The sequence below is a fragment of the Equus przewalskii genome, chromosome 2, assembly GCF_037783145.1.
Source record: "Equus przewalskii isolate Varuska chromosome 2, EquPr2, whole genome shotgun sequence".
Taxonomy (NCBI): domain Eukaryota; kingdom Metazoa; phylum Chordata; class Mammalia; order Perissodactyla; family Equidae; genus Equus; species Equus przewalskii.
Genome location: NC_091832.1, coordinates 79,589,239 through 79,612,555, shown reverse-complemented (window position 1 = coordinate 79,612,555; position 23,317 = coordinate 79,589,239). Strand labels below are relative to the sequence as shown.

The 23,317-nt window shown below is 38.1% G+C and overlaps 1 protein-coding gene across 1 annotated transcript in view; it reads right to left on the bottom strand.

Annotated features, from left to right (window-relative positions):
- Positions 1 to 23,317, bottom strand: part of DCHS2 (dachsous cadherin-related 2) — a 249,415-nt gene that overhangs the window by 43,496 nt on the left and 182,602 nt on the right. The window contains exon 13 of the mRNA XM_070608836.1: positions 21,104 to 21,961. Coding sequence (XP_070464937.1) covers positions 21,104 to 21,961 — 858 coding nt within the window. The remainder of the gene's footprint in view (positions 1 to 21,103; positions 21,962 to 23,317) is intronic.

The following is a 23,317-nucleotide window of genomic DNA, read 5'->3' as shown; positions in this document are numbered from 1 at the left end:
TAAGAAAATCCCACAGATGAGTATGCCTTTCCACTAAGATCAGGAACAAAACAAGGATGCCCACTCTCATCATTTCTATTTCACGTAGTACTAGAAGTCCCAGCCAGAGAAATTAGGCTTTGAAATAAAAGGCATCCAAATCAGGAAAGAAGTAAAATGATCTCTGTTCTCAGATGACATGATCTTTCATGCAGAAAACCGTATAGTTTCCACACCAAAAACACCCTGTTAAAACTAATAAATGAATTCAGCAAAGTTGCAGGATACAAAATCATACGCAAAAATCAATTGCATTTCTATGCACTAACAATGCAGAATCTGAAAAAGAAATTAGGAAAACAATCCTATTTACAATAGCATCAAAAAAAAATACTTAGGAATAAACTGAACCAATGAGGCAAAACTCTTGTACACTAAAAGTTACCAAACATTGCTGAAAGAAATTAAAGAAGGCAAAAATAAATGGAGAGACATCCTGTGTTCACGGAGTGCAACAATTTTCAAAACTGTTAAAATGGCCAAACTACCCAAAACAATCTACAGATTCATGCAATCCTTATCAAAATCCCATGGCATTTTTTTGCAGAAGCAGAAAAAAGAATCCCAAAATTCATATGGAATCTCAAAGTACTCTGAATAGCCAAACAATCCTGAGAAAGAAAAACAAAGCTGGAGGCCTTACACTTCCTGACTTGAAAACATATTACAAAGCTACAGTAGTCAAAACAGTATGGTGCTGGCATAAAGATAGACATATAGACCAATCAAACAGAACGGAGATTCCAGAAATAAACCCTTGCATATATTTTCAAATGATCTTCAACAGGGTGCCAAGGCTACACAATGGGGGAAAGAGAGACTCTTAAACAAATGACATTGGGAATACTGGATATCTATATGCAAAAGAATGTATTTGGACTCTTACTTTACACTATATTCAAAACGTAACTCAAAATGGATTAAAGAACTAAGTGTAAGACCTGAAACTGTAAATCTTCTAACAGAAAACATAAGGGGAAAGCTTCATGACATTGAATTTGGCAATGATTTCCTGGATATGACAGCAAAAGTACGGCAACGAAAGCAAAAATAGATGAATAGGACTACATCAAAATGAAAAGACTCTACACAGCAAAGGAAAGAATCAGTGAGATGAAAAGGCAACCTACAGAGACGGAGACAATATTTGCAGACCATTTATCTGATAAGGGATTAATATCCAAAATATGTAAGGTACTCCTACGACTCAATGGCAAATTTGAAATAAGTAAAAAATGAGCAAAGGGCTTGAATAGATATTTCACCAAAGAAGACATACAAATGGCCAACACATATATGAAAAGATGCTCAGCATCACTTATTATCAGGAAAATGCAAATCAAAACTACAATGAGATATCACCTCACACTGGTTAGGATGGCCACTACCAAAAAACACAAGCAATAACGAGAGTTGCTGAGGATATGGAGAAATTGGAACTCTTATGCACTGTTGATGGAAATGTAAAATATTGTAGCCACTATGGAACACAGTATGGAGGTTCCTTTAAAAATTAAAATTAGAGGGACTGGCCCGGTGGAGCAGCAGTTAAGTTTGCGTGTTCCGCGTCTCAGTAGCCTGGGGTTTGCCAGTTCGGATCCTGGATGCGGACATGGTGCCGCTTGGCAAAAAGCTATGCTGTGGCAGGCATCCCACATAGAAAGTAGAGGAAGATGGGCAGGGCTGTTAGCTCAGGGCCAGTCTTCCTCAGCAAAAAGAGCAGGATTGGCAGTAGTTAGCTCAGGGCTAATCTTCCTCAAAAAAAAAAAATTAAAATTAGAATTAACCCATGATCCAGAAATCCCACTTCTGGGTGTATCTCCAAAGAACTGAAAACAGGACCTCAAAGAGATATTTGCACTTCTGTGTTCACTGCAACATTATTTACAATAGCCAAGAGGTGGAAACAAACTAAATGTTCCTTTGATGGATGAATGGATAAAGAAATGTGATGTATACATACAATGGAATATCATTCAGCCTTAAAAAAGAAGGAAATCTTGTTATATGCTGCAACAAGGATGAACCTTAGGGACATTATGCGAACAAACCAGTCACAAAAAGACAAACAGTGCATGACTCCACTTAATATGAGGTATGTAAAGTAGTCAAACTGTTGGAATCAGAAAGTAGAATGGTGATTTCCATCAGCTCAGGGGAATGAAGAGTTGTTGTTCAATGTTGTTTGGTTTTGCAAGATGAAAAAGTTCTAGAAATCCATTGCACAATGATGTACATACTATTAACACTGCTGTACTATACACTTAAAAATGGTTAAGATGGTAAATGTTATGTGTTTCTTACATAATAGAAAAAGAAGAGTTGATTTTTCCCTTCCACCTTCCTATCATCAGAAATGACTGACCATATGTTACTAAAGCTTTCCAGAAAATTCACCCCTGGGATGAGACAAAGCATGGAAAATGTATGCTCAAAATGAATAAGCTTCCAAAATTTGTGAACAGATGAAAACCATGCTTTAAAATATAAATGGTATGCAATCTTGAACACATTTGTTTTTGTGAACACCTAAGGAAATAATAGAGGAAGCCATAAAAAGTGCTTATTGACTTTTATGAGCTTTAGAAAAGGAGAGATGTGGAAGAAAATGAACACAGAATTAACACATGCAATGAGAAGTAAACAGAATTGACTGTCTGAAATATATTTTTAATGGGATTACAGATTTTAGTGGGAAAATTTTTTAAAAGGAGTAATTATCTATAAATGGCTGCATTTAATCACTTAAAAATGTACTCATAACAACTTAAAGAAAGGCAGGTATTAAAATGACCCTCTGATGTTTCTACTATCTCTCTAATTTTGTAATTTACAGAAGGTTATATTTAAAACAAGAGCTTGAGAATTTTCAGCGTTGCTTCAATGTTGCATCAGATTCCAGATCTTGCCTGTGGACCTGGTGCTGCTGATCTCCTCACTCCCAGCCATTCCCCGCCTGGGCTGCATCTCAGGTTAATAATAACACGTCAGATTCCCTGCATTTTCAAGAGCTGTCCTGATTCTCCTTTCCAGCTCCTGGTACCCCAGAGCCAACCAGAATCCAGAACCTGCACATGTCCAGAAATGAAGATTGCACAATTTCCCTATATGAGTGATTCTCAACTTAGGTTATGAGATACCTGGCACATTTCCAAGCATTTCAAGAAACAAAGCAAATGTCTCCAAAAGAAATCTTAAAATTACATTTCACTCAAAGAAATGCCTTTTAAGATGATTTTAGTTGCCACATAAGTACCATAATATGCTATTTAATGATTCCATTTGATTGTCACAGCAGCTCTTCAGGGGGACAGTATTGTTATCCTCAGATAATCTGAAACCAGGGTTATACATCTACAAACAATAGATGCTAATTAACAACAAAAATTAAAGAAAGGAAATCCTGATATTTCTAATAAATATTTTATTCTGGTTTTGATTTAAATGTAAATGAAAGTTCTTTGTAAACTTTGAAGTCCTATATCACAAATGACCAAATCTCTTCCAGCTTTCAAAAACAAAACAAAATACTCCTCCGATCTTCAGGGTCCTTCAGACTATTACCACAGTCCCTCTTTTCCTTCATAGCCAAGCCTTGTTAAAAAGGGACTGAAGTGGGGAGGTGACATAAGCAACACGACAGGGTGAGCTGTTCCCTTTATCTCTCCCGCTTTGAAATACAACTAAATAAGCATTCATTGACCAATGGAGGATACACACACAGCACAACAGGACACCTGAGAGACCCACACAGCTATACATCTGAAAGTGGATGGACTTTCTCTTGAGAAGTGACAGAGAGACGTGACCTCTCCCCTCCCTCCCTGGGCAGCCGTGTGCCTGCACCCTAAAGCTCTCATGGCTGGCACAAATGTCCATAGTATTGCCACTGCCCCAAAAGTGGAAATGTGCCCCGGCATGACTGTGGGAAGGGGTGGCAGCAGACCAGGGCCCATGAGCAAACACTTTCCCAGATGGTGGGAAAGCTCACTCTGCCACTGTGGTCCCAATGAGAGGCTCAGGCTTGGACCCCATAAAGAAGTCCCATCCACCAAGCACAGTGGCCAGCTTGACCATAAGAAGAGATGGTGGCAGATATACACACATGCTAATGCTTTCCTAGCCCACATGAGCACCCGTAGTACCCCTGTAGGCCCACAAGTGAGAACGCACCTTGGCAAGGGGCCAGCCATGAGCCCAGGTACAAACACTTTCCTGGCTGGTGGGATCATCCACCGTACCCACACAACTTCCAGCAGACGAGGGGAGGATCAGAAACACAGTTACTGCTTCCCCCCAGTGGTTGCAGGTGGAACCTGTGACCTGTTACTACCACAAATGCCTGGTAAAGATTAGTTCATCAAACGCCATGAGAAATTACAGCAACAATTCAAAGCAGAAGAACAATGACAAGTCTCCAGAAAACAACCCTGAAGTCACAGAAATTTACAATCTAAATGACAGAAAATTCAAAATACCTGTCATAAAGAAACTAGATGAGTTACAAGAAAACTCAGAAAGATAGTTCAATGAGCTCAAGGATAAAATTAATGAGAAGAAAGAATACTTCACCAAAGAGATTGAAACTATTAAAAAAAAAGTAGAAATTCTGGATATGAAGAATATAATTAATGAGATAAAAAATAATCTAGAATCCTTGAAAAACAGAGCTGACATTATGGAAGAAAGAATTAATGAGTTAGAGGATAGAAGTATAGAAATGCTTCAGGTGGAGCAGGAGAGAGAGCTAAGATTTTTAAAAAATGAAGGAATTCTTTGAAAAATACCCAACTAAATTAGGAAAAGCAACATAAGGATTAATGGTATTCCAGAGGGAGAAGAGAGGGAGAAAGGAGCAGAAATCTTGTTAAAAGAAATAATAGCTAAAAACTTCCCAAACTTGGGGAAAGAACTGGACTTACAAATAAATGAAGCTAATATAACTCCTAATTATATCAATGCTAAAAGGCCTTCTCCAAGGCATACAATAGTAAAACTAGTTAAAGTCAATGACAAAGAAAAAATATTAAGAGCAGCAAGGCAGGAGAAAATAACCTACAAAGGAACTCCTATCTGGCTTTCAGCAGATTTCTCAGCAGAAACCTTACAGGCTAGGAGAGAATGGAATGATATATTCAAAATACTGATAGACAAAACTTTTCAGCCAAGAATACTCTATCCATGGAAACTATTCTTCAGATACAACGGAGAAATAAAAGCTTTCCCAGATAAAAAAAAGCTGAGAGAGTTAATTGCCACTAGTCTTCCCCTACAAGAAATGATTAAAGATGTCCTCATACCTAAAAAAAAAAGGCAAAGGTCTAGAAAGCTTTGAGCAAGGAGATAAATAGACAGACAAAATAAGAAAACTGCAGCTCTTTTCCAGAACAGGGTAGTAAATACTTAATTATAACTTAAAAGGTAAAGGGAAGGAAAGCATCAAAAGTAACTATAAACACTTCAACTTAGTTATAAACTCAGAACACAAAACAGAATAATTTGTGAAAACAATAACTCACAAGGGAAAGAAGAAAGGGATGGAGCCTGCTTAGGCTAACGGAGATAAGAGGCTATCAGAAAATGGCCTGTCTCATCTACAAGATCTTTTATACAAACCTCACAGTAACCACTAAACAAATATCAGATCAGAACTACGATACATACGAAAAGAGAAAACTGAGAAAATCTCCACAGAAAACCACCAAAATGAAATGGCAGTAAGAAATAAACAGGAAGAGAAACAACGGAAATATATAGCAACCAGAAAACAAGAGATAAAATGGCAGTATTGAGCCCTCATATATCAATAATCACTCTAAATGTAAATAGAGTGAATCCTCCAATCAAAAGACACAGAGTAGCTGAATGGATTAGAAAACAAGACCCAACAATATGCTGCCTCCAAGAAACACATCTCGGCTCTAAAGACAAACATATGCCCAGAGTGAAGGGATGGGAAGATGATACTCCAAGCAAATGGCAAACAAAAGAAAGCAAATGTTGCTATACTTACATCAGACAAAGCAGACTTCAAGATAAAAAAGACAATGAGAGACAAAGGGGGCAGTTTATAATGACAAAAGGGACTTTCCACCAAGGAGGTATAACACTTATAAATATATATGCACCTAACACAGGAGCACCGAAGTATACAAAGCAACTATTAACAGAACTAAAAGGAGAAATTAACAGCAAAACATTAATAGCAGGAGACCTCAACACCCCACTTACATCAACAGATAGATTATCCAGACAGAAAGTCAACAGGGAAATAGTGGTTTTAAATGAAACACTTGAGCAGATGGACTTAATCAATATACAGAGAGCATTCCATCCAAAAACAGCAGAACATACATTCTTCTCAAGTGCACATGGAACATTCTCAAAGATAGACCATATGTTTGGAAACAAGGCAAGCCTCAATAAATTTAAGAAGACTGAAATCATATCAAGCATCATTTCAGACCACAACTAGAAATAAACTACAAGAAAAAAGCTGGGAAAGTCACAAATATGTGCAGTCTAAACAACATGCTACTGAACAACAACTGGATCAATGAAGAAATCAAAGGATAAATCAAAAAATACCCAAAGACAAATGGAAATGAAAATACAACATATCAACTCTTTGGGGATGCAGCAAAAGCAATTATAAGAGGAAAATTCTTGGCAGTACAGGCCCACCTCAACATATAAGAAAAATGTCAAATAAATAATCTTAAGCTACACCTAACAGAACTAGAAAAAGAATAAATGAAGCCTAAAGTCAGCAGAAGGAGGGAAATAATAAAAATTCAAGCAGAAACAAATGAAATAGAGACTTGAAAATGTGTAGAAAGGATCAAAGAAGCTAAGAGCTGGTTCTTTGAGAAGATAAACAAAATTGACAAACTCTTAGCCAGATTCATGAAGAAAAAAGAGAGAAGCCTAAAATAAGTAAAAATAGAAATGAAAGAGGATAAATTACAATGGATACCACAGAAATACAAAGAATTATAAGAGAATACTATGAAAAAACTATATGCCCACAAGATGGATAACCTAAAAGAAATGGATAAATTCTTAGATAAATCCTAAAACTGAATCAAGAAGAAACAGAGAATCTGAATAGACCAATCACAAGTAAAGAGATCAAAACAGTAATCAAAAACTTCCCCAAAAACGAAAGTCCAGGACCAGATGGCTTCTCTGGAGAATTCTACGACACATTCAAAGAAGATTTAATACTATCCTTCTCAACTATTCCAAAAAATTGAAGAAGATGGAACACTTACTAACTCATTCTATGAAGTCAACATTACCCTGACACCAAAACCAGGCAAGGGCAGCACAAAGAAGGAAAATTACAAGCAAATATTGCTGATGAACACAGATGCAAAAATCCTCCACAAAATAGTGGCCAACCAGATACAGCAATACATTAAAAAGATCATACACCGTGATCAAGTGGGATTTACACCACGGATGCAGGGATGGTTCAACATCCACAAATCAATCAATGTGACACACCACGTTAACAAAATGATGAATAAAAATGAAACAATCATCTCAATAGATGCAGAAAAAGCATTTGACAAGATCCAACATCCATTTATGATTTAAAAAACTCAATAAAATGGGTATAGAAGGAAAGTACCTCAACATAGTAAAGGCCATATATGAGAAACCCACAGCTAAGATCATACTTAATGGGGAAAAACTAAAAGCCATCGCTCTGAGAATAGGAACAAGACAAGGGTGCCCAATCTCACCACTCCTATTCAACATAGTACTGGAAGTTTTGACCAGAGCAATTAGGCAACAAAAAGAAATAAAAGGAAGCCAAAGCATAAAGGAAGAAATGAAACTCTTGCTGTTTGCAGATGACATGATTCTCTCTCTCTATATATATAGAACCCTAAAGAATCCATCAGTAAACTATTAGAAATAATCAAGAACTACAGCAAAGTTTCAAGGTACAAAATCAACTTACAAAAATCGGTTGCATTTCTATACACTAATAATGAACTAGCAGAAAGAGAAGTGAAGAATAGAATCACATTTACAATTGAAACAAAAAGAATAAGATATCTAGGAACAAATTTAACCAAAGAAGTGAAAGACCTATACACTGACAACCATAAGACATTATTGAAAGAACGTGAAGAAGCTATAAAGAAATGGACAGACATTCTATGCTCATGGATTAGAAGAAAAAATATAGTTAAAATTTCCATACTACCCAAAGCAATCTACAGATTCAATGTGATCCCAATCAGAATCCCAATGACATTCTTCACAGAAATAGAACAAAGAATCCTAAAACTTCTATGGAACAACAAAAGACTCAAATAGCCAAAGCAATCCTGAGAAAAAAAAGAACAAAGCTGGAGGCATCACAATCTCAGACTTCAAAATACACCACAAAGCTACAGTAATCAAAACAGCATGGTACTGGTACAAAAACAGACACACAGATCAATGGGACAGAATTGAAAGCCCAGAAATAAAGCCACACATCTATGGCCAGTTAATTTTTGACTAGGGGCCAAAAACATACCATGGCAAAAGGAAAGTCTCTTCAATAAATGGTGTTGGGAAACTGGACAGCCACATGCAAAAGAATGAAAGTAGACCATTATTTTGGACCATACACAAAAATTAACTCAAAATGGATTAAAGATCTTAATGTAAGACCTGAAACCATAAAACTCCTAGAAGAAAATATAGGCAGTACACTTCTTGACATCAGTCTTAGCAGCATCTTTTCGAATACTGTCTCTACTCAGTCAAGGGAAACAAAAGAAAAAATTAACAAACGGGACTACATCAGACTAAAAAGCTTCTGCAAGGCAAAGGAAATCATGAACAAAACGAAAAGACAACCCACCTTCTGGGAGAAAATATTTGTAAATTACATATCTGACAAGGGCTTAATTTCCAAAATATATAAAGAACTCATACAGCTCAGCAACAAAACCAAACAACTGGACCAAAAAATGGGCAGAGGTGGGGCCAGTTCATGGTGTAGTGGTTAAGTTCAGCATGCTCCACTTCAGCAGCCTGGGTTTGCGGGTTCAGGTCCTGGATGTGGACCTACACCACTTGTCAGCTGTAGCAGCACCCCACATACAAAATAGAGGGCAGAGATGATGGGCAGAGATGTTATCTCAGGGCAAATCTTCCTCAGCCAAAAAAATAGGCAGAGGATATGAACAGACATTTCTCCAAAGAAGATATACATATAGCCAACAGACACATGAAATGATGTTCAACATCAATAATTATTAGGGAAATGTAAATCAAAACTACAATGAGATAGTGCCTTACACCTGTCAGAATGGCTGTAATTACCAAGACAAAAAATAACAAAAGTTGGAGAGGATGTAGAGTAAAGAGAATCCTTGTACACTGCTGGTGGGAATGCAAAATGGTACAGCCACTATGGAGATTTCTCAAAAAATTAAAAGTAGAAACACCATATAATCAAACTATCCCACTACTGGATATTTATCCAAAGATCTTGAAATCAACAATCCAAAGAGATTTATGCACCCCTATGTTCATTGCAGCATTATTCACAATAGCCAAGATGTGGAAGCAACCCAAGTGCCCTTCTATGGAAGAATGGATAAAGAAGATCTGGTATATATATATACAACAGAATACTACTCAGCCATAAAAAAGACAATATCATCCAATTTGCAACAGCATGGATGGACCTTGAGGGTATGATGTTAAGTGAAATAAGCCAGACAGAAAAAGACAAATACTGCATGATTTCACTCCCATGGGGAAGACAAATAAACACATGCACAAAGAGAACACATTAGCGGTTGCCAGAGGGGAAGGGGGCTGGGGGGTGAACGAGAGGGGTAGAGAGGCACATACATATGGTGATGGATAAAAAAAAATTAGACTACTAGTGGTGAGCATGATGAAATCTATACAGAAATTGATAAATAATAATGTACACCAGAAATTATACAATGTCATAAACTTTTATGATTTCAATAAAATAACTGAAAAAAACTGTACTGAATTCACCATCTTTACTTCTTCACTCAGCCCTTCAGTGTACTCTGACTTCTAAAATAAAGTTCTAGCAAATTCGTTCTCTCCAAAGTTCCTAATCCCCTCCTAGACTGCTAAATTCTGTTTGGCTACACACAATTCCTGTAAGCGGCCATGGCTGACTCCAGAGTTCATGTTATGGGGTCTTGTTTCCTGGTCTCTATTCTTGGCCAAATTCTGAAAAATTTCAACAGAGCAAACTTTCTTCTCAGAACTTCCTCTCTGGACTCTCTCAGCCTGTTATTCTGTTAATCATGTCATTCTCTTACTGTCTTATCCTTTATATTTGATGCATGGACTTATCTTTCAGACATGCCTTCCCATGTTCTTGCCTCCTGACACCAAGATGGCATCCTAAGACCATCTCAGGTAACACTTTTCCCAACCGAAGAGAGGTTCTGCGACCAATGTAGTCCCACTCTCAGTTGGTGGCAGCCACCATCTCCTTCGCTTCTGCTTTGGGACAGGCCCCCAACTAATCTAGTTGTTGCTTTTCAGTCCTTATTGTATTATCTAACCTCTGCTCCAAATTAGATACAGTTGACTACTCCTTGCTTCTTGAATGGGCCACTTTCCTGTTTCTTTAACACCAACCTCCCAGGAATTGTCAGTAGTGCCCTGGCCCCTCCATCTCAGTCTCTTTTGTGGACACATTACTTATCCGACTGATGTTAACATACTGACATTACTTTGATTTTCTCTCAGCCTTCTTTCCTCTCTCACCCTTGGGCTGCATGTATAATTAAATGGGAGCTTCTACAAATTTACGATGTCTGGTCTACCTTCAAAGATTCTCATTTAATTGGTTGGAGGGTGGATGTCCAGTAATTTTTAAAAGTTCCCCATGTATCTCCATGTGAGGCCCTTGAGAACTCCAGGTCTAAACAATCAACAGGACCCATCAAGGGTGCCTTTGAAACGCTTGTGGAGCACATTCCCCCTGCTCTGTCCCCACCGCTGTGGCTTTATTCTGGCCCTGGTCATTTAACATGTAGATTACTGCAGTGCCCTCCTAATTCGTCTCTCTTCCCCAGGCCACCCTTCACAAGGCTTCCAAAGTGAGCTTTCTATAACATAAAAGTTGTTTTGTCACTTTTTCGATAATTTAAAGTCTATCAATGTCGCGGTTCCAGCTCATCACTGGGAAGCTCACGAGCCTCTGCCCAGCTATTCCAGATGATTTGCTGTATCGGATGGTAAACTTGCCACAGGTTCTCATGTCCCCATGCCTTTGTGCGGGCCATTTCCCCTGCCTGGAACTCAGTGCCTTCCCCACCTTTTTTTTGGTTTTGGCTGGTTTAATTCTCATTTGGGCATATGGCTTTTGTTATCTTAGAAGTACAATGGTTAAATGGTGGAATGATTTCAACACCTACTAGGAGCAAGCTTCTTTCTGGCTCTGCTGTCCACAGTGGGAAGCTTCTCCCAGATATTCATGGCTGCACTTTCATCTCCACGTCCTACACTTGGTAATAATGATGATAAAATGCTTTATAGATTACAAAGTGCTCATTTGATCATCAAAACTGCCTTCTAAGAGAATAGATGAAAGAGATGCTCAAACCTCTTTACAAGGCTGACCACATGTCTTCGATATCTTTAAAAAATTGACTATTGAATGTACAACACTAAGTGTACAGTCAACATTTATCTTTACCTTAAAAGGCATCCTTAATAAAAGAGAGAAGAATTCCCTTTAAGAGTTAAAAATGAATAAAACAGAGTTACAGTTTTACACAGTACAACTTAGATGTGCAAAGAAAAAAATTTTTTTATGATTAATGTAGTATTCCTTATGAGTCCCACCCTGATGGACAATAGAAAAAAATGACTATCATAAACAAGCCATTTAATGTCATATGGTCCCTTCCCTTTAAACAGTACTTTTAGATAACACAGTGTCTTTAGAGTACACGGCCAGTCTGAGGTTCCCTCCCTCCTGCGCTGTGCCTGTTAGATGATACTGGTAGCGGGTGGGATTTGCAGTGATGAGGTGGGATCTTTGGGTGCTGTCCACTGGCTCTTAGAATTTGTCTCCAGGCAATGAGTCTGGTCTGCAATGTCGACATGTTCAGGCTAGGAACTTCCCCTGCTGAATTGGCCCTACTGTGGCTGATTTTGATGCTGCAGACCCTGTGGTGTGTTATGCAACCCTGTGTTTAGGCTGATCGCCCCACAGATTTGGGGATAGGCTCATCTCACCCCTGGCAACAGTGGTCCCCATGGCAGGTCTGCTGGTCTGTACTCTGTGTTAATCTGTGTCCATAAGTGGGAATTCTGGGACTATGGGATGTCTTTCAGTCCTTGCAAGAGCTAAACAGGCATGGAGCACTCACTTGTGCCTTCTCTTTACCTAAACATGCTGCGCATTTTACTCTGCTGCCCCTTGTCCTATGTTATCAAAAGGCCACCCTATGAGGCAGTGTCCTCCTAGAGTTCCAAATTTTCCTCTGCTTTTAGCTTTGCCTTTTATCTATCTCACTGGCCCCCTCCAAGATTACAGCTTCAGGAAAGGGAGGGGCCAGGATGCTCCTGGCTGACCACTTGTTTCCTCTATCTTTTCTCTCTTGCCTTTCCTACCCTCCCCAGCAACTAGAAGAGATGGGTGGGCTTTCCTTTTTTTCCATGTGGCAGGCTTCCTTATAAACTATCTTCGTTTATAGTAAGGACCACCTACTGTGTTTGTCAAAGGCACAATATTCTTTCTTTGCATTTCTGCAGTAATTATGCTAATGCTATCCAAAACAAGTGGATGCCTCTTGCAGAAGAGATGGACATGCAGACAGGCAATAGAGAAAAAGAGTAGAAATATAGTTCAAAAATATTAATCCTAAGAAGAACAAAGTTGAAGAACTGACACTACTCAACTTCAACACTATAAAGCTCCAGTAATCAAGACAGTGTGGTATTGGTGAAAGAATAGACAAATAGATCAATGAGAGCCTAGAAACAGACCCACATAAATATAGTACTGTTTGACAAAAGAGCAAAGGCAATACAATGAAGAAAAGATAGTCTTTACAATAAATGGTGCTGGAACAACTGGACATTCATATGCAAAAAAATGAATCTAGACAGAGACCACACACCATCACAAAAATTAACTCAAAATGGATCATAGACCTCAATGTAAAATACAAAACTATAAAATTCCCAGAAGATAACATAGGAGAAAGCCTAGATGATCTTGGGTATGGTGATGACTTCTTATTTATAACACCAAAGGTACAATCCATGAAAGAAATAACTGATTAGCTGGATTTCATTAAAATTTAAAATTTCTGATCTGAGAAAGACAATGTCAAGAAAATGAGAATAAACCATAGACTGGGAGAAAATATCTGTAAAAGACACATCTGATAAAAGACTATTATCCTAAATATACAAAGAACTCTTAAAACTCAACAATAATAAAAGAAACAATTTGACTAAAAAATGGGCCAAAGACCTTAAAAGACACCTCATCAAAGAAGATATAAAGACGGTAAACAAGCATAAGGAAAGATGTTCCACATCATATGTCATCAGGGAAATGCAAATTAAAACAACAATGAGATACTGCTACATACATATTACAATGGCCAAAATCTGGAACACCGACACCCCCAAATGCTGGTGAGGATGTAAAGCAACAGGAACTCTCGTTCACTGCTGGTGGGAATGCAAAATGGTACAGCCACTTTGGAAGACAATTTGGCAGGTTCATACAAAACTAAATATACTCTTACCGTAAAGTCCAGGAATCACACTCCTTGAAATTTATCCAAAGGAGTGGAAAACTTACGTCTACACTAAAACTTGTACATGGATTTTTATAGCAAATTTTTATATGAATTTATTCATAATTGCTAAAACTGGGAAGCAAACAAGATGTCCCTCAGTAGATGAATAGATAAATAAACTGTGCTATATCCAAGCAATGGAATATTATTCAGAGCAAAAAAGAAATCAGTTATCAAGCCATGAAAAGACATGGAAAAATCTTAAGTGCATATTAATAAGTGGAAGAAGCCAATCTGAAAAAGCTACATACTGTCTGATTCCAACTATTGGGCTTTCTGTAAAAGTCAAAACTATGGAGACAGTAAAAAGATCAGTGGTTGCCAGAGTTTGGGGTAGGGGTGGGGGGAGGAATGAATAGGCAGAACATGGAGGTTTTTTAATGCAGTGAAACTACTCTGCATATTATAATGATGGATACACGTCTTTATATGTGTGTCCAAACCCACAGAATGTACACCACCAAGGGTGAACCCTAATGTAAACTATGGACTTTGGGTGATTATGATGTGTCGTTTATCTTCACTGGTTGTAACAAACGCACTGCTCTGGTGCAAGATGCAGATAATAAGGGAGGCAACACATGTGTGGTGGAAGGGGGAACACAGGAAATCTCTATACCCTCCTCTCAATTTTGCTTTGTACCTAAAACTTCTCTAAAAAAACTGAGTCTCTAAAAAGTATTGACCCTGCTACATCTATAAACAAAACTTGATGCTCAGAACAGAGTTATGCAAAATCACCATAAAGAAACAGAATGGTTCCCAAAGCAGAAGCCAAAGAAGGAATGTGCAAATCAAAAGGAAGTTCATGAGTCATGGAAGCCCAAGACAGTCAGGAAGGCATCACAAAATCCGACTTGGCAGTGCTGTGTGAGTTCTTTCTGAGGAAAGGGTAACACAGGCTGATAACATTCGACACTTGAATCACATCCTGCTCAAACTGTTGAGGTTAGCAAACAGCTTTCTGACTATAGCTTGGCTCTCTGTGTCCTTTTTCCTAGAAAGAAAGAGCTGGTCATCCTGACATGACAACTCTAATTCACACGGCATTCATAGTTCTTCATATAAACAAAAGAACTGGAATTCTGGTTTATATATCAGTCTCCTTCGTATTGGTTAGTAAGTCCCAACTCTGGGGGAAGAACTCCTTGGTTTGCTAATAAAATGAGGTCTTGAGCCTGTATGGCTGAGGCCCAGATGTGGGACTGGGACTAATTCAGAAAGATGAAAACTGCCCGATGAGGTGTTTATCTCCTTCTGAGACAACCTAAACTTGCTAAGGCTTTTCTTCTCTGTCTTTTCCAGAGCTATCTCAGAGTCATAGGTAAGGTGATGAAATCCCATATTGTTTGTAAATGGCTAGCTAGATGGTACTCATTCCAACGAATTTCATTCCAAGTATAAGAGTGACGACCTTAAATAAAGTAATGAAATAGGAATGACAGATAGTATTTGCTTCCCCCTTTTCATATCATAAAAATGTATATGTTGGAATGGTAAAGTTTTAAAAAAACTGCAAGCATTTCATTGTTGTTACATACGTGTCACATAATGATGTTTTGGTCAACAATGGACTGCATGTATGACAGTGGTCCCATAAGATTAGTACCATATAGCCTAGGCGTGTGACAGGCTATACTATCTAGGTTCGTGTAAGTGCATTCTATGATGTTCACTTAATGACAAAATTGTCTAACGACACATTTCTCAGAACGTATCCCTGTCAAGTGATGCATGACTGTAATTGCTAAGTAACAACTGGTTGCTCTGGTGAGAATTTATACCCAGCTAACTTGATAGAATTCAATTAAGGGTTTGGGACAGAAGGAGGATAACGATAATAAAAACAAAAATAATGACTAGTACACTCATATGACCTCCTTTGATCCTTACAGTACCCCGTGAGGAAGTCATTATCATCTCCACTTTATGGAAGGAGAAAGAGAGCTTGCTCATTGTGAGTAGCGAGCCATTCAGTTACACTAATGCCCATCACACTTTCTATACTCCACATATGTGTGCCCAGCCTTACCAAGAGTAACAGCCAGAATTTACTGGATCAACTGTCAAAGGGCCAGAAGAAGGGCTTTTCCTCCAAAATGTGAAGGTCAAATTATTTATTATGCAATATTAAATATAATTGACTAGTTAGAATGCCCCCATGTATCATCATATTTTAATTTTATTTCAAGTCTTTCAAATTCTGAATATTTACTTTTAATCACAGTATCAATACAATTCATAATCATTTTTTTTCCCCTCATGGTAACTCAAAGAAATGTATGAACTTGTGAATAGTCCACACTGGGGACTATGGCTGCTGATGCATCCTCATCAGGATAACCAAAACACTGGGAATGAAACAGAAGAAGTAAAAGCTGGCTTCCAGAAGGCTCATGGACAACCAACTGGTTTATTTTTCACCTCAAAAACATTTGGAATGGTTATGTTCTCTCTCATCTAGGTTGAAAAGAAGCAGTAGGAAGAGTAAAGAGTGGGGAATCACTTGGACTTCAACTTTTCTTGTCATGTTGCTGTATGGCCAGCCTCTCTCTTTTGGGCAACTGGTACCCTTGAGAACGACTCTATGAATAAGTGAACATCTCACGACTGAGTCTTAAAGAAATTTTGCCCACCAAGGGGTTGCTTTTAATATGAGAACTATATATTGTTTTAAACAATTGATGTTAAGTTTAACATCATTAATAGATGAATACAATGTTAACTGAAACTTGAACTTGCAGCCCTTCCAAGAAAGAAATGTTAAACAAGTATGAATACATTGGAGTTACTTCTTTTAACTTTTTATTTTCCTAAAAGAATATCTAAATGTTAAAATCAGTTTAGTGTGATGAAAATTTATGATAATACATTAAAGTAATTCACTCAGGATGTCAATTGGTGCCTACCAATAGGATATTTGAGTAACCCACAGAAAATTTAAGCTTCCAATAGACACATATTTTTCACTTGAAAATAAAATTAAAATGGCAGGGATATTTGGGAGAGAAATAATGCTGGAAGCTATAAACGCTATTCAATAATTTCTACCAAAGCCATTCTAATACTGATCAATGGATTTACAATCTTTCAAAACAACTGGAATTCAAAAGCAAAAAAAAAAAAATCATGTTCTGGTGTCTGATATGATCTGGCAGTCTGTCTGTACTGAATTCATGTTCCTGGCAAAGCTCTGGCCAGTTTGAAATGTCGACCAATATTTTGTGCACCTTGTCATTGTTTTTCACAGGCGCCTAGGAAACCCTCCTGGCCCAGGCATAGATTAGTTGCATATACTTAGATTCAAAGCCTTCTTAACTGTCATCCTTTGCTTCTCCCCTTCTCCTTCCTGTTACATGCTACAGCTTTTAGTTTATCTCTCAACTTAGACTTCACGCCCTTCACATGTCATAGTTACTCTTCAAAGTGAGGTCCCAACCTGGTGCTTCAGATGTCTTGAAATGTATACCTACCTGGATATTTATGGATACCGTATGCTTGTATTACTGCCAGAACTATTTCTAGCCTTCCTTATGTGTAAGATTTAATAAACAGATTTTTAGAGTGTTAAGTTCTATTAAAAAGATAACAGCCAAATTTAATTCAGTAATTCTAAATACAAGAGGACTAAGAAGGACAACTCTGAACAGAGGTCAAAGAAAACACAGCAATGCGGAGAGCAGGATGAAGGCTTCCCATCCATTTATTCATCAGCTTTTCTGATTGAATCTTAAACAGGAGGCCCACCTTCAGAGCTAAGAAAGTAATTCAGTCTTCACTGTCTTCTGCTCTAACTTTTTATCTCAGACCAGGTTACTCTAGACCATATTGATTAATGCCAACTGTGATGGTTGGGAGTAGATGGAAGGTGTGCAGATTTGATGAGATGGTGCCTGAGTGATGGGAAACAGGTTAAAATCAAGGTAGTTTCCTCATATAGTGTCTGCCTCCTACCAACAGAGTGAATCTGTGACATACGAATGAATGGTACATTGCAAAAATGAAAACAGCTGAAAATTTCCCCCTTCCACGGCAGTTTTTATTAGCGTTATTTTAAGTCACTTCTGAATCCATCTGCAAATATTATACTTACTAATCCATAATTTCATTCCATGTCAAGATGTTTTCTTTGAGGTGCCTTAGATATTGACTTTTATTTAGGCTTAATTCTGCAAACAAATTGATCCTGGGTGAATTGAGAAAGGATGTCCTAACCACCATGAAATGCCTAGGCACATTACTTAATCTTTAGAAATTTCATTTACTCATGTGAAAAAGTGTGATAACGTGATAACTTCCACGCCAATTCTTTCGAGGAATAATATATTTAATGCCTATTACTCTGCAGAATGTACACTGGATGTGAATGTTCACTAGTAGTGGTTGGAAACCCTATTATGTGAAGGATAACTGAAAAAACTAGAAAACTATTTTGAGTAAAAGCCAAAGTCCTCGCAATGATCTACTAGGCCCTGCATGACCTGTTAGTCCTCTGACCTCATTTCCTACTATTCTCACCTGGCTTACTCTGCTTCGGTCACACAGTCCTCTCTACTGTTCTTTGAACAAACCAGGCAGGCTCTCACTGGCTTTTTCCTTTTTTCTGAAATGCTCTGCCCCCAAGTATATGAACGGCTGCCTCCTCTCTTTAAGTTTTGCCCAAATATCCCTTACTCAATGACGCCTGCCTTTACATGCTATTTAAAATTTCAATTTGTCCCCTCCCGCAGCACTCCCAATTTCCTCTTACCCTGCTTTGTTTTTTCTTTATTCAGTAACTCCTATCACCATTTAACATAAACCATACTTTAGTCACTTATGCTCAGTGATATTCTCTCTCTATCCCTCCTAGAACCCAAGCCTCACAAGAGCGAGCATCTTAGTCTTTTAGTTCACAAATGTATCCCAGCAGAAAAGTATTTGGAACATAATACTCAATAAAAGAACGTGTTGGGGGCTGGCTCTGTGGCTGAGTGAGTTCCATGCTCTCTGCTTCAGCAGCCAGGTTTGTATCCTGAGTGTGGACCTACTCTACTCGTCAGCCACGCTTGTGGAGGCATCCCACATGCAAAATAGAGGAAGACTGGCACAGACATTAGCGCAGGGCTAAACTTCTTCAAGCAAAAAAAAAAAAAAAAAAAAAAGGAAGACTTGCAATGAATGTTAGCTCAGGCAAATCTTCCTCACCAAAAAAAAACCAGAAAAAAATCTGTTGAAGGAGCAAATAAAATATCTGAAGAGTGACTGTGTGGAGCAGTGGAGTGCTCCAGAGGGCAGCACTAGGATTTACGGATAGACATAAAGGAGACAGACCTAGGTTCAACATATGAATGACTTTGCAAATGAAAGGGTTTTCCAACTTTGCCTTGCAACTAAATCATCTTCAGAGCTTGTTAGAAACAACAGTCTTCAGACCCCAGACCTAATGAGGCAGAACCCTCAAGGGTGGGTCATAGATCACTTGTTTCACACCCAAGTTCAAGAATCACCATCCTAAGCTCTCAGTCACTGAAATATTCAAGTAGAGACTGAAAAACCACATGTCAGGGGTGTTTAGGGAGAAGTGATTACCGTTGCACTGCAGACAAAGGCTGAGCTCGAAGACTCTATGACTTTATCAGATCAATTTCAAGGCTGATTAATATATTGTATTTTGCCCCCTATTATTTAGAGAATGTTTACTTCCCATTAGACTCTGCTCTGGGGTTAGGACGAATGCCTTTTAAGAGGCATAGATCTATAGCTCTAGGGAGTATCTCATATTGTTTAACATTTAATGCTTATGTGGAAGTCTCATTACACATAAGAATATAGGTTGGAAATTTCTGACTTATTTTGGAAGTCACTAATATTGCATTTAATGAAGGTAATTGCAATTTACTCTTAATTACACTTATAATCAATAAGAGGCCTTCTGAGGAAGCAACCCATGGGATAACCATAACTCAAAAAAAGGTCAAAGTCAGATTAATCATCCACAACTGAGAACGACTCATATTCAATATTAAATTGAATATTCTCTTCATAGAGAAGCCAGTATATAATGTGCAACAAAAATATTTTCACTATGAAATAAGTCAATTCCAGAAAAATGTAGGTTGCCTTTTAAATTAAAAAAAAAGGTTTCTGTAGGTATGGATAAAGTGAAATTGAATCATGATAAAATGATAAAACGAAAACCAAAAATGTTGTGAGCAAGCAAACCCATCCCTTCCCATGCCCTTGAGTCCATTCGCTTTGCCCTCTGCTTGGCCGAAAGGATCAGCAGATTCATTTCTTGACTCTCTCGTTAGATAGAATTACCTAGATTGAATTTCTTTCCATTCACAACTATCTACAAACAATCCTTTTCGCTTTTGGGTAGGAAGATCATTTAAATTAATTGTTTTTATTCATTGTTTTTTATGTTTCCCCTTATGGCAATACATTTGAGTAGGGAAATAATTAAAAAATAATTTCACATTATGAGGAAAAATAGTTACCTTTCATAGAAGCCTGTTCTAAATTGTGTAAACTGTGCCAAATTCTTTGAAGATCAGACATTACTGCACTGTTTGAAAGGTACCACTGACTGTATCAAAATGAAATAATAATAATTAATAATAATAATAATAATAGCAATTCCTATTTATTACAGCTCACTATGTCTCAGACATTGTTTTAAGTGCTCTACATCAACTAGCTCAGTCAGTCCTCAGAATAACCTAATATGGTAGCGCGATGGTTATCTCTCATTTGCAGATTGGGAAATTGAGGCTCAGAGAGATCCAGCTGCCCAAGGATGCACAGCGGCAGAGTCAGGACGTAAACCCAGCCCCAGCCCAAGCACTGAATCCCAATGTGCTTCCTCTTTCATTGTACTTCTAAGAAAGTACTTTAGGAAATGTACAGTTGTTAAGATTCATATATATTTAAATTAAAAAGGATTGTTTTTGAGATTGTAAACTTAACTGAAACTTCAAGAGCTCGGAATGATTTATCTTTTAGTATTTTTACTACTTTTTGCTGTCTTTAAACGTTTGTGTGTATATGTGCGTATGTGCGTGTGTTTTACTGTATTTGAGTATATTTTTCTAACAATATACTTTGGATGAAAATTGGCAGACCAAGAATTGGCTGGACTCAAAAATTTATAACTGATTCTGCAATAGCACTCTCGTTATATAATCTTAGTTTTAAGCATTTTGCCAAAATGGGTACAATATACAAATACTTGAGGGGACACTCACCTGCGTCGCAATTTTCAGTGACAGTCCCTTTATACAGGTGGTGGCTGAAGGAAATCTTCACTTCTTCTCCTTCTATGTGAATGATCAAGAGACCAGTGGTTGTCCTGGCGGGGACCCCTTGGTCCATAACTTTTAACTGCAGCCAGATTGGAAAATATTCTGCGGATGGATTGTGCAGAAGGTGAATTTCTCCTGTATATTTATCAATAGAAAACACTGACTGGGTCTCTGTAAAACTGAAAATGACAGTTCCATTGGGCCCCAAGTCTGGGTCATTGGCTTTCAGAATAGCAGTTGTCTGGTTTGTAGGTGACTGAGGGGAAAGAAAAATTTCAAAGGGGTTCTGTTCCCAAACTGGATCATTGTCATTAACATCAGTGACCAGTACTTTTATAATTACTGTGGTGCTTCTTGAGCCCTGGACACTATGGTCTCTGGCCACAGCCCCAAATGTATGCTGAGATCTGGTTTCTCGGTCGAGGGTACGGCCAGTTCTCAATGTGCCTGCCACAGGATCAATGGTGAATGCACCAGAAGCCTCATCCATCAGAAAATACTCAATTTGCCCATTCAGGCCTTCATCCTTGTCCACAGCGGAGAGCATAAGAACCACTGTTCCCACTTGAGCATCTTCTCTCACAGAGGACTGATAATGAAGCATGGGAAAGGAAGGGCTGTGGTCATTGTCGTCCAAAACTCTAACTTGCAGTTGCATTATAGAGCTCCTAGGTGGATCCCCCAGATCAGAGCACAGGATGACAAGGGTAAAGTTGTTGACTTGCTCCCGGTCCAAAGCGCGAGTGGTAGAGAGTTCTCCTGACCTTTCATTAACAGCAAAGTACTCATCAGTATTTCCATCTATTAAAGAAAACAAATTCAACATTCACATGAATTGAAAAAGTAGCAGCCCTTTGCTAGCAACACACACATATATATATTCATTGATTCATTCATTCAAAAAATATTTATTTCCTGATTATTACATCCTAGCATTTTTGTAATTACTAAGGCTAACAGTGAACATGATTAAGTTTCTGCCCTCACGAAGATTGTTATTGAGAGAGAAACGATACAATTCAATATCTATCTTAATTTAATCAATAATTAGAACATTGCTTTGACTGATCTGCAACAGTATGACTGTTTTGTGTACATCTACAACTTTTTATATTCATACATTTTTCCTCTTGAGAGGATTAAAATGTATGTTTTATTTGAAATAAAACAATAGTAGGCAGGGATAAGAAGCAGGAGATAATACCCATTTTTAGATATCAATCAAAAATTAACAGATCAATAGTAGTAATCTTCCCAAATGTTATTCACTACAGATTGCATGTCAGTTACATTACTGCAACAAGTTCCTCTTCTACGTTTCCATGACAATAGTGCATGAATCATAACACTTCTGTTAGGGTGGCACACTTGTCTATTTCTTCCACAACACAAGCAAGGATAATGTTTTATTCTTTTCTGTATCCTTCAAAAAATCTTTGCTTTACTATTGTCCATGGTATCAAATAGAATAAAACTGAGCACAGGGACAATAAATTTTCAAAGATATTTTAAAGTCACCCTGAAAATTAGTCAGGAAAAATGTGGTTCAATGACCTGCTGGCAGTATTTTTGGATGAGGGGCATATTCTTCGATGAGGGGCATATTCTTCGATGAGGCACACAATTTCCAACAGTGTGGGGATTTACTGAAGTCTGCCAGAGGCACATGGGGAAGACGTGGGATGGTATTCAGAGAAAACAACAGCTGTCGGTAGTGCTGGGGGCTGAGGAGAAGGGTCTCATATTCATATTTTGTTCACAAGACATGGTTAATTTGTACCAAACATAGGGATGATCAGATAAACTATAGTTTGGTAGTGTTTGTGGTTGATAAAGCAATTTATTTACTCAGCAAACATTTAAGGAACATCTGTCATGTACCAAGTATGCGCTGGATGCTGGAAATACGAGGAAAATAAGACGTGATCCTCTGAGAGTTTCCAGCCCAGGAAGAGAGGCGGGTCAGTGCCTGGACAGTAAAGTATGGTGTAGAAATCATACCTACACAGTACGGGAGACACAGCAGAAGGGCACGCAGTCCTGCGTTACCGTGGTCAGGAAATGCTTGTTAGAAACAATGACATCAAAGCTAACTCCTAAAGGGGAAGAGGCCAGGCTACAAGTTTTGGAGAGAGGGAAGAGGAAGACGGAAGAGGA